At 32.3% G+C, this 20767-nt stretch overlaps 2 protein-coding genes across 2 annotated transcripts; one reads left to right on the forward strand and one right to left on the reverse strand.

The window, feature by feature from the left end:
• The first annotated feature begins 10617 nt into the window (after nucleotides 1-10617).
• Nucleotides 10618-16223, forward strand: LOC145054693 (putative germin-like protein 2-1). Its single transcript, XM_079002943.1, has 3 exons — nucleotides 10618-10890; nucleotides 14929-15410; nucleotides 15589-16223. Exons 2-3 carry the CDS (start codon nucleotides 15293-15295, stop codon nucleotides 16122-16124), a joined length of 654 nt encoding a protein of 217 aa, XP_078859069.1. The 5' UTR covers nucleotides 10618-10890; nucleotides 14929-15292; the 3' UTR covers nucleotides 16125-16223.
• Nucleotides 16224-16577: 354 nt separating this feature from the next.
• On the reverse strand, nucleotides 16578-20520 carry LOC145054692 (protein NDL1-like). Its single transcript, XM_079002942.1, has 11 exons — nucleotides 20275-20520; nucleotides 18960-19059; nucleotides 18567-18664; nucleotides 18365-18453; nucleotides 18219-18279; nucleotides 18044-18130; nucleotides 17880-17957; nucleotides 17727-17783; nucleotides 17453-17508; nucleotides 17186-17321; nucleotides 16578-17091 (listed from the first exon to the last, which is right to left on the reverse strand). Exons 1-11 carry the CDS (start codon nucleotides 20332-20334, stop codon nucleotides 16864-16866), a joined length of 1050 nt encoding a protein of 349 aa, XP_078859068.1. The 5' UTR covers nucleotides 20335-20520; the 3' UTR covers nucleotides 16578-16863.
• Nucleotides 20521-20767: the final 247 nt, after the last annotated feature.

Raw genomic sequence — 20767 nt, forward strand, 5'->3', positions numbered from 1 at the left:
AAAAGTAATATAAAGGGAAAGATAGTATTTTTATGTTTGTGAGGGATTAAAAACACAATAAAATCATACCATAAGGATTGTCCGTAAGTAAAAACACATTAGGGACCAAACATGTAATTCTAATCAAACCATAAGAATGATTTTAGTAATTTACTCTACTTTATAAGAAAGCAAGTGAATTTTTTTTCTTAAGAAGTTAAAGGACAATATTGGACTAATTCAAGCTACCAAATTGTCAAAACTAAACCTACTAAGCCGATGAATATTGTATTACTTCATGTGTAGTTACAAATTATAAAGTTTCTTTTTAAAAAAACAAATTGTTAGCTAGTAAAGCATTGAAAAGTAGTAAAGTTCGTGGATATATCATGTAGGATATTTTTTTTTAAAAATTTATATACTAACAACCCATGATATGGTATACAAAATTTTGTGACCTATTTACTAGATTTAAAAATTTGAAGCAGGTGACGACCCCCATGGGTAGTAACTATAGGTATACTTGTCGTTAGGCCACACACTAATACAAATATAATTTACATCCGCATAAGATATTTGTTAAGTCTTAAATATTTAAACTTCTCATGCGCTAACATAGTCTACATGTGGAATGTTATAATTTGTAATACTTGATTATCATATATAAAATTATGAACTTAATTGAACCATACATCACTTTTTTCCTATATACTTAAACTCCAACACACAATGATTTATGTCATAAGTCTAGATTCAAATATAATATTTGATTACTTATGATTCATAGAACAGTAATTGCATGCATGTACTTTGTATAGTACCAGAACAGAAATGTCCGAATCAAGACGACGGAAACGTCTCAGGGCGGATGACGTCATTGTATAGTAGCACAACAATTGAATATGAATGAAACATAACAACCAAATATCATACATTAAGATAACACACTTACATTGTTTACATGTTGTATATGTCCATGAAATTACACAAAATGACATTATGTATGAAGTTTGAAAAGCGTCAACATAGAATATTGGTGAGTTCATAAGCATTTTTGTAAGAAAAAGGGTCGGTAACATCTTTGTTTGTAAAAAAATTTTGTAAGGCTCCAGAAAATCCGATATTTTCTGTGAAAAATGGTTTGTAAGTCTCGTTCTAAAACTGTGAATAATTGCATGCATGTACTTTGTTTTCTTTTTGTTTGTAGTTGTAAAGTGTAGGTCCCCAGAAAATCCCATATTTTCTATTGTATGAAAAGCTGTAGTCTTAAACCCTAAGACCGGAGTGGTGGTAATAGTGTACTGAAAAATGAAGCGTATTTTTGTATTTTATAAAACCAGTAAAGTGTATACTTTTTGTAAATCCACAATAATGTTGTTAATCCCTATGTGATTCGTTACAACTATGCTTGATGTGACTAATATGCATGTCATGACGTTCTTCAGGCGTCGGTTTCGGTAAGATATTTGTCACCCTAGACTGGCCCCGTCTAGCTGTAGTGAACAACTCAAGTGTAGGGGTGTCAACCCCGTATAGATCTATACACAATTACCTCGTTCTCCCTCCAGGAGACTCTAGTTATAACTACAGGACTTACGATGTATGCTATGTAGGTATAGTGAAGGAAAGTCTCACAAGAACCTTAACAGATTTACGCGAACTCTAACTCCCATTATTGAATAATGACAATGACATTACTGTTGGATTAGGTGTCAAAGATCATAACTATAATTGGGATGTACTTGACCCGATAGTAGCATGGTCCTTTTGGGTTGTCGTCACACTGGTGACCAGACAAGATGACTATAGAGGAGAGAGGTTGGTTTATTGTTAAGAATAATAAATTAGGGTATAAATATGATTTACTAATATATTATATGAATAATATATTAATTTGGAATCATATTATTAATTAGTATTTAATCAGAAATTAGTTTGGAATTAATTTTGGGATTAAAGGAATTGATTAAAAGTGCAGGGGCTGTTTTGTAATTATTTGATTGTCGAGGCTTTGGGCCAATGGATCACCTTATTAGGAAAGGGCCCACTACTAGAAAAACATCCTTTTACGACGTGCAATGCGTGTCGTAAAACGCTCAGACGACGCGCAAATGCGTGTCAAGGAAGGCCCTGTCATAACGAGAGACGACACGCTTTTGTGCGTCGTCTATTTACGATGCGCATTTACGACGTGCATTTATGACACGCATTTACGACGCTCATTCACGACACGCAATGCGTATCAAGGAAGGCCTTGTCATAAAGAAAGACGACACGCATTTGCGTGTCGTAACCTTACGACGCGCCTTTAGGACACCGATTGCGTATCATTAAAGCCCCTGTCATAAATGAAGATGACATGCATTTGCGTGTCATAAACTTCAGCAACCATTTACGATATGTATATACGACATGCCTTTACGATACTCTTTTACACATAATACAAAAATATAGAAACAAATATATACCAAAAAATCAATTTCATCCAATAACATCATGTCAAAAAATTGTAATTCATTGATATTAAAGGGATATGATTGTAAATTGTTATTAAGAGGTTTTCCCTAACTATATAACCTAATACTACATTGCTATAAAGGGGCACTTTCTTGTTTCAGTAACTCTTCAATAAGCTATCTGAAGAAGCTCTAAAACCCTTCATGTATCCAACCAATCATCATGTCTCTTAGCTTCAATATCAATCCCAACCCTTGATCAAGAACAACACATAAATCCTACACAAATTGTCTACAACAAGTCAAATGGATTTATTCAACAAAATTTAATAAATAGTTTTGTACTCATATATAATATATCACATCATATCATATATGACGCAAGTGATGTAAAATAAAGAGTCAATCTACCCTCTACAAACTAATTTCTATTGTGGTTTGCTAGCTAATAGTTGTGAACAAGCATGACTTAACCTTAATAATAGGTTGACATTAATAGTAAGAAGAAGATTCTGAGAGATACAAGTACCTCCCCATAGCTTGCATAAAATTACCTGGAGGACGCCTTAAGATTATTTACAGGTATGTATTTATTGAGAAACTCCAGGGACATTTTGGTCTTTTCAACAAATAAGAATGTTCTCTTATTTGTGACACAGTAAAAAGAACATATTTAAGCTAGCACAAGGCGAGTATATAGCACCTGATAAAATTGAAAATGTATATGGTAAGTAAGGACTAAGGACAATGATTTTGCTAATAATATTAATAAACACCATTTTATTTTATTAAACATATAGTATTAATCTAGATATAATTACCTGCCGACTGTAATATATTGTGTGTGTCGCTGCCAGTATTACCACAGGTACAATCTGACATCATCATCAACCATGAATTTTATAAAGTCAACTACATACCTACCTACTTAATACTCATTGCTCAAACAAACATTTATTCATTAACCAACGAATGAACTAGTGTAAAAAATATAACTAAGCAATTGGGATATATAATTCTTGGGTCTTGGATGAAGTTTAAGTGCCCACATAATCAAAATCATCACAGTCCCACACCCAAATTGAAACGTGGTCACTGTCATTGGGTATGGAAAACCTTAAGAACCTGTATCATGTATCATGTATCATGTATCATGTATCATGTATGAAACAAACCAAATTAGTCTCGTCAATTTATTCTTATTAACACACAAAAACATAGTTTAATTAATTTCTGACCTGTTTGTTGAATATGTTGGGGTAGATGTTCAAAAGATACCACACTCCAAACATGACTGCTAGCTGTAAATTCCGGCCAACCACAGCTGGATTTGCAGACTCACCCGGACTTTCAGCAGCCCTGACCACCACCAAATCTATAAACTCAGTTGTAGATTCATTCTACAAACTTAACAGCCCTTATACTTAACATTAAATAGATTTTTAGGTCTTTAACTTTAACCTTAACATTTATTGTGCTATGATTCCACTAAGTACATCCTTATACATAACATTAAAAACTGGATCAAGTCACACGCATCTAGTCTAAATGGATTAAGCCTTAAAACCTTAAGAAATAGACAATGTAACTATAATCTTTAAGACATTATAATTGGGTTTCATTTAATCCCATGTGTCTGTATATTACATAAAGAACCCAAGAAACAGATTAATGCAACCAATTTATAGAGTTATTTTAATCCCAGAGTTATTTTATTAGTGAAATGCAAACCAATAAAAGAGAAACAAGAAAAAAAAACATTAGGTGACTGAGTCTTCCACAATCACATACCCACAAAAAAAACATTAGGTGACTTTAGACTCATGAAGTTCCTAGAACTATATCATTCACATCATCTGTTGAAAGATTCCACATTGTCATCATGCATGATGCATATATGTGCAGACAAGATAAGGTTAATCACAAAAATAGATATCTATCAATCAATCAATGAAACAGAGCCAAAAGTGGTTACCGATGCCCGATAAAATAATAGCCCCCTGCAAAAAGTGTTTCCAGTTTGTCTTTGATTTTCTCTGATTTAAATTTGCATCTTCCACAATCCACAACCTACAGATAAACTTATTATGAAAATGAGAAACAGAGCATCAAACCAATTGCATTGATTAAACATAAGAAACTGTTTCTGTTTTTTAACCAAAAACAGTTATGTGAGAGAATAACTAATAGTTTCAGATTGAATTTTATATTAAAAATTATAAAATTCAATGCTTGCTGAAACCACCTACAAAAAGCTCTAAATTTACATCTTAAGGGAATTCCAGTTGTCCACCTCGTTTTTATGAACTTTTTGACTTTACCTATTTCTATTCACAATAGCTATGGCTTCCTCTAAGCTCTCCGCCTGCATACACAGAAGAACCAGCCCAGTAATCTCCTCCTGATCACACAAAAATATTACTATTTAAATTATATATTGTGTATAATAATATATATTAATATGAGTATACCATCCATCACCTTGTAACATTCCATGACTTGTGTAACATCAGATAAGATGCTGGGACCAACAAAATTTACCATTGCATATGTTGGAACCTACAAAATATTTCATGAAAACCGATTCTGATAGTGTGAAAAATGATTCTGATAGTTGGAACCTACAAAAGTCCACAACTTGACATTTTTACCCTCTCAATAGTGGGAAAAATGATTCTGATAGATGGATTTCTCAACTTTTGGCTAGTACTCCAATAGTCCTACTGAAACATTATGAAAACAATTTATATAATAAGTTTGAATTAGTCAACTCATAATAACTCACCACAAATCATGACAAAAAAGGTGCATAAACCACAAGAAAACTCACCAACATTGATTTCATGTTGTTGCTTTAGATTTGCAACTGTGTCAAACTCAACTGCAGGCTCCAGGTTCTGAAATCACAAAAGATAAATAACATGACATGTTACAAAATCATAAAAAGAAAAGATAAAAAAATAAAATAAAACAAGAGTTAGTTAAAATATACAAAATTAAACCGTACAAATTGGTTAATGGTAGGATGAAGCCACAAGGTTTGAATGGCTTTAATGCTAGCAATGGCTTCCAGACCTCCAGCTGCACCTAATCAGTGGCTAATCATAGACTAACCCCCCTCCCCCCCCCCCCCCCCCCACACACACACACAATAAAAAGAAAAAAAAATAATTAATGATGTCAATATGGACATGTAAAAATTTTTCAAAGGTCAACATAGGTAATTCACCTTGGTCGAGTTCATTTTGATCCCATCCATGCTTTTGAATACCTTCTTTACAGCAATCACTTTAGCCAAATCACCAACCAATGTCGAAGTTGCATGTGTGTTAATGTAGTTAACCTATAGTTAACCAGATTAAGTCATGTATCCATTAACCTCATTAAGTCAAAAGCAATTTCATCCAAATGAAAAGAAAAACAAAACAATTAAACAAACCTCCTCTGCTGACACACCAGCATCTTCAAGACAACTCTTAATGCAAGAAGAAACACCAAGCCCATCAGATCGTGGATCAGTCATATGATACGCATCATAATTTACTGTTCCTCCAAAATATTCAGTAATTATCGGTGCACCCCTTTTCATTGCATGTTCCAAGCTCTCCATCATCTACAACACCATTTCAAATTTTTTCTTATTTTAAAAAAAAAATCCATCTACCTTGCTTTTATATTATAGAAGAAAATAATTTTTTCCTTATTTCAAAAAAAAACCCATCTACCTTGCTTTTTATATTATAGAAGAAAGTAGATAAATGAAACTACTTTTGCATTTAACATACCAGGATACCAGCATCTTCACCCATGACAAAACCATCTCTATCTTTATCCCATGTCCTAGAGGCCGTTTTTGGATCATCGTTTTTATGATAAAGAGCTCTACACGCTACAAAACCACCCAAACCAATTGGAATAATGGTAGCTTTAGTTCCACCAGCAATCATCATATCAGCCTCACCTCTACGAATATGATTTGCAGTAGCATAAAAGCAGTAATTTGAAGTAGCACATGCAGTTGAAATCGAGTAATTTGGTCCCATAAATCTGATAGCAATAGCAAGCAACGTTGAACCTATGTTTGTAATCGCATAAGGAATGAAAAATGGAGTGATTTTTCTAGGACCATTTTCGATTAGAGCCCTGACTCCTTCGGAAAACATAGTAACACCTCCCATTCCTGTTCCAACGAGGACACCAACACGCTCTTTATCAATCTGCATAAAGAGTAATTCAAATTCAAAAAAAGAAAAGAAAAAGGAAACTTCAATTAAACGAACAACTTTACCAGATTTGGGAGAAAAAATCGGGAATGGGTTACGATTAACGAACCTTAGAGAGTTTATCGCCACCAAGATGATGCAGATGCACGAAAAAAACCAGAATCCTTTTTGCTTGATTGAGAAGATGAAGTTGAGGGATGAATGAGAAGTCGTGTTCCCCTTATTTGCTGAACGGATGAAGAAATAGGACCAAGGCTAGAAGCGCAACTAGACTAGGGTTTGTAAGCATGGGGAGTCGTTGTAGATGGAGTAGGGTAGAGGTGAACAGGAGTGAGCGGGGTACTTCAAAAATTTGGGGGATTTTCCCCCTTTAGCTATTAATGAAGGATCAGAATCGCGTTCTTACAACACAGAACGAAGCCAACATAAAACCATGTTTCTGGTGGTGGCGGCTGCTAGGTTTTACAGAGAGAAGGAGTAGATAAAATGAAGGTCATCGGCAGGTGGAGACGAAAGAATGAGCGGGTCTTCCAAAATTTTGGGGATTTTTGTCGATTGATCATTTCCCGCCTAAAAGGCGTGTTTCATTAAAAAAAAATATAAAGCGACATACTTACATGACGCACATTTTATGAAAGGCGCCCTCCGCATTTCCTTTTTTTCTTTTCTGACACTAATTTTAGGGCATGCAAAAATGCGTATCCTCTCTCCTTTAAATTTTGCAAAACTGACATATTTTTTAGGGCACCCACAAATGCGCGCCCTCTATCAGCGAGTGTCATTGTTTGCGCGTCATTAAAGGGCTGTTTTCTAGTAGTGGTCAAAAATCCTAGAAGGCTCTAGGAGTTTTCGTCCAAGGCTGAAGGATAGGAGGTCCATGGACTTGCTTTGACCCTAAGCTAAAGGATTAGGGTTTCCACCTTGAAACCCTAGTTGGCCTCAAGTATAAATAGACCCCCTTAGGCACTAGAATTCGTCCAACCTTGGAAAAACCCTAGTAGAGCCGAATTTTGGAGCTTGTTACCCTCCCTCCTCTCTCTCATATTCATCCCTCACTTAAGTGTGTTTGTGAGCCATTAGAGGTACTACATTTATGGTACTTGTTCACAAGAGCAAAGGAACTTCAAGATTTAGTTGTTATTACTATATAGCAACAAAAGGTATGTATTCTATTCTTGTTTGTGAATTTCGAAAATAGTAGATGCATGTTAGGTTTCTTTTTGTGTTCATAAGTTGTAGGTCTAATAGTGAAAACATAGATCCAAATTAGGGTTGCATGCACACATAGGATTGTTTGTATAAAACCCATCAATTACTAGTGTAAAATTTATGATTGTCGTTTTATGACATGCGTTTTACAGCTTTATGACATACAACTTATAACTTGTACTTTTAAAAGCTTTATGATGGACAGATTATGACACGCAAATTTTTCTGTCGTATAATTCTGTTTTGTATACCGGTTTGGTTAAATTATTTATAACACTTTTTATAAATATTCATTAATGGACTTGTCTAATTGTAATATATGTTGTGTAAATAGCATAATCCTCTAAGTTTTTAAACCATTAAAATGATAACATATTACGACTATTTACTAGTAAATTTTTTTTTTAGTGAAATAATCAAGTTTTGTAGTTTGTTTAACACACCAAAATTTCGTTTAAGAGTTTTGTAACACAAAATATACTATTTTGTTGTGACTCTAGCATGTCACAATTTTCACAAAAATGCATATAAAAACCTTGAAATTTATTATATTCCAATATTTGTGTAAGTATAGGTGTTTAAAAATGTATATGTTCCAAGAGTTAACATGCTTGAGCCCAACACTCATATTTTAGCTATTTTTGAGTATACAACCCATAACCATAAGTTTTCATGCAATATATATATATATATATATATATATATATATATATATATGTGTGTGTGTGTGTGTGTGTGTGTGTATGTATGTGTGTGTTAACAAACACATTACCCACGATTTTTATGAAGAAACATAAGATAAAAACCTTTTTGCATAAGTTCTAGTTCTATTTTCAACACATAACACATAGGTACATGCAAATATCCAATGGTTAAACGAGATTTGACTTGTATTCCCCCCCCCCCCCCCCCCCCCCCCAAAAAAAAAAAAGTATGAAAAAACAAAAATAGTGGGGTATGAAGCTCACCTTGGTTGATTTCGTGTGGTAGGAAGAAAGGAGAGTGAAGAGATTTCGAGCCTAGCCTTGCACCACTTGAAGATATTCTCGAAAATTTCAAGGGTTTTTCTAAGAACTTAACACACAACAAATGTGTGTAAACAAGAAGTTGGCATCATAAAAATGTTTTAGAATTACAATGGTTACATGAAGTTCTTACCAAGGCTAAGAGTTTTTGGAAGAAGGATCCTTGCAGATGGCACACACACACACCCACGAACTTTAGAGGAAGAATGAGAGAAGTTTGAGATTTTAAGAGAAGAAGTAGGAGAAAGTTCTTGAGACTAAGTGAGGAGAAATGAGATTGTGAGGTGTGTGTGTGGGGGGGGTGGTTGGTCGAAGTTAAGAGAGAGGAAGGGAGGAGTTGACTTTTCTAGAGTTTGATGGGATACATGTATGGATACATGGGGTCCAAAGCCATGGTGTATGTTGGGTAAAAATGAGGTGGCAACTCCTCTTTCCCATTCCTTTTTTTGTTCAACCATAACCGAACCCTATAGGGTTCTCGGTCCAAGGGAAGGTCCAAAAGAAATGGTTTTCGGTTTTTGGCTTGGCCCAAAAAGAGTTTTCAGCCCAATAGGGTCCAATGAAGGGTTATCGGCCCAATGGAATGCCCAATAGAAGTTTCCAGCCCAATAAGGCCCAATGAAGGGTTATCGGCCCAATAGGACCCAAAGAAAGGTTTTCGGCCCAATAGGGTGTTGGGTCGAGAATTCTTGGACCAAAACCCAAAATGGATTGGACTTAGCTATTGGATCAAGTTTTTGGGCTTGTACGAGGCTGTTTGAGCTTGATTTGCAATGTACGTACGTATGAACTTAAATAACATTGTAGTTTGAATTTCACTAAATGGGGTGTTGCAAGGTTGCATGGAGGAAATTGTCTCGTACAATAATCAAAATCTCAACCCTAATTTGCTAGTTGTGACATGCCGCCTTCTTCATGTTTTTGAATCTGGATAACACCATAAAAATAGGAAACTGTGTTTAACAAGAAGAGCCATCGACCATGGCCTATAACGGAGGAAAATCGCCAAAGTATCAGAGGAAGGCCGTCATAAAAACCAATGAAAAGCAAAACCACCTAACAAGAACGACGTAGATGATTTTTGTATCTTGACGTCCGATGACAATAAAGATAGGAAGAGGAAGTGGCAATAGCACAACCATGGTTATTTCTCTGTTTTAGTGTTAAAAGTGAGTCCACTATATTTTATAATATTATATTAAATAAAATAAATCGGAAAATACAGTAGTTTGGTAAATAAATTCAAAAGTACAAGACTTTGGTAAATAAAGTTTATAACAACTACCCTGATGTTAAAACATCCTACTTCAACCGCCAGAATCATCCGCCACCGTCGGCAACTGAGTGACTCAGTGGGTGTTTGGGAAAGCATTTGAAATGAGCTTATTAGCTAATTAGCTTTTCAAAAAGCTAATAAACTAAAAAAATGTTTGTATATTTAAAAAGCGCTCTTTAAAATAGCTTTTTGGATAAGAAAAAGTAAAGCTTTTAAAAAGCTGAAAAATCCTAGCTTTTTAGCTTTTTAACTATTTTATTCTTAAAAAACAGTTTTTTTTATTCAAACACTTTTTAAAGACAACTTTTCCTAAAAGCCATAAACTAATAAACATTTTTCTTAAAAATCACTTTTGTGATAAAAAAAAGTTAACCCAAACATATCCTTAGTTGCAAATCCACCTCTCACCCTCTATCTTCTAACCCTCCGGAACTAGATCGACTACATCGTGTCTTTAAAGCCACCACCTCCCTCCACCTCTAATCCTCCTACTGTTAAAATCCACCTTCCCCAACCCCTCCTCAGTGGTGAAAAGCCCTTCATCATAACCATCGGTCACCGTCGCCTTATCCGTAAAACCCTGAAATCCAAGAATCAAGATCATCCGTTGTTGCTCCACCTCTTCACCCTTAACCCCCGATTGCATCGGTTTCATCTCCGTCGATTGCATTTATTCTTTCACCGTCTCCACTTTTTGTGTTGGCTTTAAAGAACGATTAAAGGTCTTCTTCTCTTCCCTCTTCATCTGGTTTCATCGCCATTAGCCTTATTCTCTTTTCTTCGTTCGAAATAAAACCACAATGGTAAAACCAAATGCAATCTCTGATTTAAGGTTGTGTTTGTTTTTCTAGATTATATTGAGCAAACTGATTTTGGGTTTATGGATTTGAAAAAAATTGGTTTTTCCCTAATTCTGATTAGATTTAGGGTTTTTTTATGGATTGTTTGCACTTTGCATCACAGTTAGGGTTTAGGGTTTGAGCATCTGAAATTGGTTTGTTTTAATTTCTTTGGACGGCGGAGAGGTGCTGGTAGTGGTGTTTGACGGCGAAGAGGTGGTGTTTGACGGCGGAGAGGTGCTGGTAGTGTTTGTTGGTTCTTTTAGTAAAAATAAATTAATTCATTCATTAAAGAAATTAAAAAACTTAAAAAAAATATATAAAGGCAATATAGTAGTACTAGGCGAATACCCGCGTGTTGCGCAGAAACACCTATATAGTTGAAGTTTTTACAAATATATGATTTTTTAAATATAACAATAACGTTGTTATTAAATTTGATATTATAATTTGTATATACTAAATTGATATAATATATTTATTATTTTGAATTATATGATAATATATACATTTATTATAACTTCATAATCTCAATCGTTTGAATGACTTCTACCCGCGAGTTACACATGAATAAAATTAAATATAATATATGATTTGATGTTATTTATAGTTGTTTTTATTATTAATTAATTTTTAAAAATTTATTTGCTTAATGTTTTAATTCCTATCATTATACTTATTTAAAACATCAAACATTGTTTTTTATTTTAAAGCTAACAATATAATCATTTATATAGAGTTGTTTTTAACTGTTGTTATTGTAAGTTATTTTAAGCTACTTATTTGAAAATTTTTAACGATTATAAACATATATTTAATAAATATTTTAGTTAAATTGATATTACAATTTAGTTTTTGCTTTTATCACTACAATTTATCACTTTTAACTATTTACAAAATATTTTTTCGTTTTTTTAAATGGAAGTGAAATTTATATTTGAGTTGACATTGTAATGCGCAGAAACACCTATATAGTTGAAGTCTTTACAAATATATATTTTTTAAAATATAACATTAACTTTGTTGTTAAATTTGATATAATAATTCGTATATTAATTTGATATAATATATTGATTATTTTGAATTATATGATAATATATAAATCTATTATAACGTTATAATCTCAATCGTTTGAATGACTTCTACTCGCGAGTTACACATCAATAAAATTAAATATTATATATGGTTTAATATTATTTATAGTTGTTATTTTTAACTAACTTTTTAAAATTTATTTGCTTAATGTTTTAATTTCTATTGTTATAATTATTTAAAACATCAAACATTATTTTTTGATTTTAAAGGTAACAATATAATCATTTATATAGAGTTATTTTTAACTATTGTTATTATAATTTATTTTAAGCTACTTATTTGAAAATTTTTAACGATTATATAAATATATTTATGAAATATTTTAGTTAAACTGATATTACAATTTAGTTTTTGCATTTATCACTATAATTTATCACTTTTAACTATTTACAAAATATTATTTGGTTTTTTAGTGGAACTAAACTTTATATTTAAGTTGACACTGTAATGTTATATTTAAATTAACAATTTAAGTATTTTGTCCAAACTGTTCAAAAATTGTATCTTTAAACTGATAATGGTTTACATGCAATAACATTTTAAATCTAATAAATTAAGTATAATATGTTAAAATTCAAAGACATAACTTTATAAATAGAAGTAAAGATATTATTTTAAAATTGAAATTTAGTCTATTTATGATTACACTTTAGGTTTGATATTTATTTAACCTTATTAACTAACATACAATCATTATTAGAAAGACACTACAATTTTTCACTTTTAACTATTTATAAAATAATTTTTGGGTTGTTTAAGTTAAATAAAATTTATATTTAAGTTGAGCCTATAATGTTATATTTTAATTAATAATTTAAGTATTTTATACAAATTGTTCAAAAATTATACCTTTAAAATGATAATGGTTTACATCCAACAATATATTAAAACTAATAAATTAAGTATAATATGTTAAAAGTTAAATAACATAATTTTATAAGTAGAATTAAAGATATTATTTTAGTATTGAAATTTAGTTTATATATGAATACACTTTAGATTTGATACTTATTTAACCTAATTACCAAATTATAATTATTATTATAAAGAAATTGAAAAGTCATGGGAGTTTCAAATGAATGTGGTGAAAGGAAAAAAAATGGAGGTTTCAAATGCATGAAATTCAAGAAAAAATGCTAGCTTTATAAGTATGTATGATAGTACTTTTAACTTATTTTCTGGTGGCGGCACCATATATCTATAAATTCATGTTAACTTATTTTTAAAAAATTAAAAAAATAAATTAATTCATTCATTAAAGAAATTAAAAAACTAAAAAAATATATATAAAGACAATATCGTACTTTTATATTTGTGATATTTGTGAGGGACTAAGAACACAATAAAATCATTTCATAATGACGGTTTGAATGTAAAAAAAATAAAAAAAATAAAAAAATAAAGAAGAGTTAGGGACCAAACATATGATTCTCACCAAACAATAAGTATGATTTCAGTAACAAAATCTAATTTTTATAAGAATACAAGTAAATTTTATTTCAGAGAAGTTAAAGGATAATATTGAGCTAATTCAACCTAAAAGATTTTGAAAACAAAACTTAATTATCGAAAATAAACATATTTTTTTAAAAAAAAAAAATCAAAATTTCTAATATAAGATTTGTTAATTTTTTAAAAAAAAATATAAAGCTATATAAGATGGATAACAACATTATAATGTTTAGTACTAATTAGCATTATGTTATGAAGAGTAGATTATTTTTCATAAGAGTTGTATTAATTATGCAGAGAACAACAAAATTTTAGGTGTGTACCATAGAGTTATTGAGTCAATAAATATATCACATGAAGTACTTCATGTGTAGTTACAAATTATAAAGTTATTTTAAGTTTAGTTAGCTAATAAAACAACAAAACTTTAGGTGTGTACCATAGAGTTATTGAGTCAATAAATATATCACATGAAGTACTTCATGTGTAGTTACAAATTATAAAGTTATTTTAAGTTTAGTTAGCTAATAAAACAACAAAACTTTAGGTGTGTACCATAGAGTTATTGAGTCAATAAATATATCACATGAAGTACTTCATGTGTAGTTACAAATTATAAAGTTATTTTAAGTTTAGTTAGCTAATAAAACAACAAAACTTTAGGTGTGTACCATAGAGTTATTGAGTCAATAAATATAGTACCACTTCATGTGTAGTTACAAACTATAAAGTTATTTTAAGTTTAGTTAGCTAATAAAGCATTTAAATGTAGTAAAGTTCATTGATATATCATGTAGGATGTTTATGCCAAAATTTGTATACTAACAATCCATGATATGTTATATATGTTTTGTTATATAAAAATTTGCTAGATACGAGATTTAAAAATTTGAAGCAGGTGACGACAGTAACACTAGTTATATTTGTCATCAGGCCGCAACACACAGGCCACAATAACACAAATTAATTTACATAAGATATTTGTGAAGCCTCAAAAATTAAAACTTCTCATGCTTGAATATAGTGTACATGTGGAATGTTATGAATCTCATAGATTCAATAACCAAAGATACAACACATATAAATACATATCGAAAATACAAAGGCCTATACTGACCGAGACCCATACTAAAATACAATAATACATGTGGGCTAGACTACTATTATACCATATACTCTTAATTTCATTTTTGTATTTGTGTTAACTTAAGGTTCACGACCTTCATTTTATCCAATAATAACTTATGTGTTCAATCATTTACATAAAATTTTAATATTTTATATAAAACGAAAAATGCTAAGCCTTTTAAATTTTTGTTATTGCAAGAGTATGCTATGGGAGTATGGGTTAATAAAATTAAAATATTTTGATAGATAACATGACATGACATGTTGGCATTCCATCGTATTTTGACTGGGCATGGCAGGACGTTTAGTCGTTAGTTTAAGAGATGCGTTTCACGTGATGTAGACCGGTAACCTTTGCTTCAAAGGGTTGTACGCCATGCATAAAAATATATAACTCCCCAAACAATCAAACACAGGCCACAGGGCCGGTCCATTATATAACAAACCATGAAAAGGGACTATTTGGTTGCTTGCATTTGTACCACTGGTTCAAATGAACCGGAAGACGGCAACACTTGGTGAACCGGTCACTATATAAACCACACTAATTTATCACCATTTAAACCACAACTCATAGCCTCACCTCACGAACCCACCTCCCAATTCACAAATGGCTCACGGTCTAGGCTCGATCATGGTTCTGGTTCTGGCTCTGGCTCTCACTGTGGCATGGGCCGCGGATCATAGTCCTCTTCAAGACTTTTGTGTTGCTGATATAAACGGTCAAGGTACGTTAACCATATGTTATTTTATGTGATCGGTTATATATAAATATAACCAAAATTTACAATTTTATTTATTTTGACTGGTTAGATTTAAATAAGACTTAAATTTAACTTATTTCATATTTAGATATTAAGATTGTCTTATTTGCCTATTGATCATTTGTTGTGTAATTTGTTGTAGTACGGGTAAATGGATTTGCTTGCAAAAACCCTAATGGTGTTCAAGCGAATGACTTCTACTTTAGTGGTATGCACATGATGGGTAACACTTCAAACCGTTTGGGGTCAAGTGTGACCCCGGCATTTGTGTTCCAAATCCCAGGACTTAACACACTTGGGATTTCACTTGCAAGACTCGACTTTGCACCATGGGGGCTCATCCCACCTCACATGCATCCTCGTGCTACTGAAATCTTAACTGTGTTAGAAGGTCAGATTGAAGTTGGGTTTGTGACATCAAACCCTGATAATCGTCATATCTCAAAAGTACTGAATAAAGGTGATGTTTTTGTGTTCCCTGTGAATCTTGTACATTACCAAAGGAATGTTGGGAACATGAATGCAGTTGCGATGGTTGCTTTGAGTAGCCAAAACCCTGGAGTGGTTCCTATAGCAAATGTGGTTTTCGGTTCAAATCCAGATATTTCGACTGATGTTCTTGCAAAGGCCTTCCAAGTTAGTGATGATATTATTAGCGACATGCAAGTTAAGTTTTAGTTTCGGTTTGATTTCAAGTTGTAGTTATTATTGTTGGGAAGTAAACTATGTCCCTCTGTTCTCTATTGCAAAAAAAAAGTAATTCCTCCATGCTTAAAAGGGAAGTTGAGAAAATTGGTGCACACCTACACCACACCAATATACTTTATATTATGCTAGATAAACATGATAGCAATACATACTTTAAGGTGATTCTTATATTGAATCATGATTGTTTTACACAAAATAGTAATTATTAGTTTTTACTTTTTGTTCAATTTAGGTAGAAATTTACCTGGAAACGTGTTAAACGATAAAATCATTACAAATGAGTTGACTATTAAAATGATGATAAGGTACATTGGTACAGCAATTAGAATAGAAAAAAGCTATAGAGAATAAAATAACTTTAAACCAATCATGTGGATTTGCTAAATATTCCACTCAACACCTCCCAAACAAAAAGCCAGTTCATTGACAGCCAAGAAAAAGAGAAGGTATTATTGCTTTTTTTTTTGTTCATAATAAATAAATGCATCATATTCTCCTTTACAAAATACAATGTTTCTGTTTTATGACCACCAACCCTACAAATGAATTATGTCCCCACCTTTTTCAAAGAATATTTTTCCCCATTTCCCATCTATACTACATAATATCCCATATGTATATATCTACCCTCCATCCCAAAACCCAAAAAAAAAAAAAAAAAAAAATCACGATTCACCAACAAACTGTACGCTGTATCCTTTTGTGGGCCCTACCTCTCGGCCGTTTGTGAAACCCGGGTTTTTATCGGTTTTAGCTTCAATCCCATGCTTTCGGGGGAGAGTAATTCCGGGGCAATGCATGAAGGACTTAAAGGGCTTCTCGGGCTGCCTGTGAACTGGCTTGGTCTGTAAAGTCCATACCCCATTAGAAAATACTCCATGGGTATTAACATTGCATGTGGTTGCTCTTCTGTCACCATTGATCCACAAACCTGTACCTGAAAAACTCAAATTCAAAAGTCAAAATTAATCACCACTACTTTCTTTAAAAGTCAAAATACTTTATAATAATAACAGTGCAAAATTAATGACCTCAACTAAAGCGCTATATCGTCTGTCCAGTTTTGCTGTCATGTGAAGGGCTTCTGAATGGAATGGTGAGCTGTCACCAACAAATATAAGTGTTCTGCATTTTAGCTTCTTTAAACCTTCGGTGATGTCAGGTCTCCTACTCATTTCAAAAAAAAAAAATTAACAAAAAGTCAAAATCTTGGTTGTTGACCAACAAATATGGTGCTCATCAATCATTTACAACATACAACCGCAACCTCTTTTTGCTTTTTTTTTTTTAATCTCTACCTATCAATTGCTTGAAGATACCGCCACACGTTCGTACTTTGTCTTTCGTCCAATAACTGCATAATATTCAATTATATCAGTCAGTCACAATCACAGTCATAGTCACAGTACACGTTCTGTATATGTCCGCTTTTTTTAATAGTACAACTTTTTTCTGTATCTCACCTTTTTTGGGAAAGACAAAAAAGTTGCAAATTTATCAGACACAGTACAACTTGTTCTGTCCTATGTAATAAATACAGATATCGGGCTACAAATGATATTTAAGACTAACCTTTCTGCACGCTTGAACTATATCTGATTCTGGGATTTCTGGATTACCACGAACTTCCTGATTTAGTTAAAAGATATATTGTTACTTTTTATCTATTAAAAGATTATTTCATAAAAAAGATTTAATAATAAAAACTAAGAAGTTGGAATGTACCTTGCTGAAGTATCTTTGAAGCAAACATTCTTTCAACAATCCACACATTCCGTAGTAATAGAGCAAATTCGACATCAACTATAGATTCAAAGTAATGCTAATTTAGTAAATAAATGATTATTTAATGCAAAATGAACGAATAAAAAACTCAAAAAAGAACAAACCTTGTTATAAATCCATTCTGTCCAAGATGGTGCTTTGCAAAGAGGAGAAACAAGAATCAAACCTGTAACCCTATCTCTGTATTTTATCTGCAATATATAAAACCAAATTTAGTTTTTCAATATACTTTTTCTTTTTTAAAATCATAGCATTGTACTTTGAATCAAGAAGACTCACTGCAAATAGTGTAAGGATGTATGCGCCAGCTGTCGCCCCCATACACATCACTGCACCAAGCCTTATAGAAAACAAAAAAATTTATAAGAATCAAGAATTAAAAAAAAAAAAAAAAAAAAAAAAAAGGAAAATGGTGGATGATTTACCGAAAATAATTGAGAACCTCAAGAATCTGATCACAAAGATCCTCCACAGACAGCATGGGATCATCTGAACAGATGGCTGCTGCTCCTAACTGCAACAACTCTTGTACAATTCCCACAAGAGAATTTTAACGTTAATAATATAATTCGGAAAATTTAAATATAAATATAAAGAAATTAAATATGAGTTGGCGCGTTCACAGACCTCGTGTCCAGGTGGACTAATGTGATAAATGCAGAAATTATGAAGGAGCAATGAAGCTGCTTCGGGACAGAAGAATAATCCTTGGAAACACAACATATCTGTAAAGGAAAAAAGAAAAAAAATACATGAGATGCTGACGTGGCATCTGTTGCACTGTGTTACCGCTATTCTCAAAGATAAAGACAAGAAGGGTATTTATGTCTTTTTGCATAGACAAGAGATCGAGAGTGGTCTGGTGGTCCCTATCAAAAAAAATTGTACTTTTTGCCCCCATTGACATCAGTACCAGTCCAAATATCCATATACGGTCTGTTCTGTTCTGGTTTGTTCTGTTCTACACAGTACAACTTGTTCTGTTCTGTTATGTCTTTTCATGAAATTATTAATGCTTACGATTTAGAGCTAAATCGGGATAAGTAATCAATGGTGGCTTTTCTTGATCTCCATACACGATCACAGACACGGACCCACGCCCAGTTCGAATGATATGCTCCTGAATATAAATTTTAAAAGAATATTAAAATCCAAGAAGTGTAAAACCGTTGAAAACTATTGAAAATTGGAGTTTGTTTATTCGAAAAAGAAAGATGACAACTAAATGAAAGATGCATCAAGGCATAATTCTTGATCATTGTTGTATTGTATTCCACATGAATTCGGCTTATAATATTATAAGGAATCTAATATAAAAACAAAGAAGAGTGGCATGTTTTCATTGGACTCTCGTTTAATTTAGACTCTCCAAATGTCAATTGAAGTTTGTAAATAAAGATGGGATTCAATGATGTTTAAATTTGACATTGACTTTGATATTGACGGATAAGCTAACAAGAAACAGATTGTAACTTGTAACCCTAACAAAATATATAAATAAATTGGACTTTCATGTTAAGATAATGACAACTCATCATAAATGCTTTCGAAGATAGCAAAATTTTACCATTAAAAGAAGAATCTTGGATTAAAACTTAAGCCAAGTTAATCAATATGATAGTAATTCAACGACAAAGTTACTAATTAAAGTGAAGTAACCTTTTAACTTCGTTTTCTGGGGTTTGTGTAAATTCAACAAGAACAACCCTAATAAAGATATAGATTCAGCTTTATGAATCTGATTTTTTTGGATGTATATAAATGAAGGGAAAGATTTAATGTAATTAGAAGTTTAGAACCCATTACACCACCATCTTACTAATTTTTGTAAAATTTCTTCTTGATTTTATATCATAAATTGTTGATCACATACAGAAATCAAGAACTGCTTTGCTTTGAATATAGATACTCACGAATTTGTTGTTTCAACATTGTCGATGACAATAAAAGTCAAACAGATCTACAATTGCAAAAGTCACAAATTTACAGCTTAAATTGTATGGTCAACAAAGAGGGTCAAAACAGAAAACCTAAAAATCAAGAAAAAGGTACTCTAAATTGGGAATGAAGATGAGTCATCCCCAAAAGCGTATCAAACGCATCCACTAAATCTATGTTAAAAGAAAAGTTAATAAACAAGCTCAAAGATTATCAAAAATTAGTTAAACCCATTCAGGCATTTCAACAAACACCTTACATTCAGTACACAAAGTCAGACCAAATATTCCCAAAACTCAAATGGGTGTGAAGGAATGAGTTCATATTGAGAAAGGTATTCATGGAGTCAATCATATTACACAAATCTTGAATTAAAATACTCAGATTAAACACAAACCTTTCCACCAAGATATATAGTTTCCATATCAACAGAGACGGAATCACTGGAATCCGCCATAGACTTCTTCGTCTTCTTCTTCTCTCTCTCTCTTTCTTCCCCTTCTCTTTTGGGGTATTACTTTCTCTCTCTAAAAACTCTTCTGTACCTCTCTTATCATTTATAAGCTGTAAGCTTCGGTGGCTTATATACGAAGCAATTCTTTCTTCCCTTTATTTTTCGGTATATAATTTGTTTGTTCTCTCTCTCTCTACATCTGTCTGTGATAAATATTAAAAGCCAAGAAAAAAAAATGTTAAATATAAATATAAATCATGAGCTGCGGTTAGCCTCCACCGACGGTATTCTCTCTTGCTCACATGGGGACGCGGAGGTTGATAGCGATTTCTCTCCGTCACAACGGACGTTAACTCGACGTTTGGTTACATTTAACCATGGTTACCGACATATTGGCCTCTTGAACCTTCAACGCGAAAAACGACATCGTGCAGTT

This window comes from Lactuca serriola, chromosome 5 (genome assembly GCF_051521515.1).
Source record: "Lactuca serriola cultivar US96UC23 chromosome 5, Lser_US96UC23_V15, whole genome shotgun sequence".
NCBI classification, from domain to species: domain Eukaryota; kingdom Viridiplantae; phylum Streptophyta; class Magnoliopsida; order Asterales; family Asteraceae; genus Lactuca; species Lactuca serriola.

Bases quoted from the DNA above. Each gene is read 5' to 3' on its own strand.
- LOC145054693 (XM_079002943.1), top strand. From the start codon at position 15,293: ATGGCTCACGGTCTAGGCTCGATCATGGTTCTGGTTCTGGCTCTGGCT. The intron at 15,411-15,588 runs GTACGTTAACCA...AATTTGTTGTAG, and splicing joins TGCTGATATAAACGGTCAAG to TACGGGTAAATGGATTTGCT.
- LOC145054692 (XM_079002942.1), bottom strand. From the start codon at position 20,334: ATGGCGGATTCCAGTGATTCCGTCTCTGTTGATATGGAAACTATATAT. The intron at 19,060-20,274 runs GTTTGTGTTTAA...ATTTATATTCAG, and splicing joins CTATATATCTTGGTGGAAAG to GAGCATATCATTCGAACTGG. The intron at 17,092-17,185 runs GTCATTAATTTT...TGAGTTTTTCAG, and splicing joins GATATAGCGCTTTAGTTGAG to GTACAGGTTTGTGGATCAAT.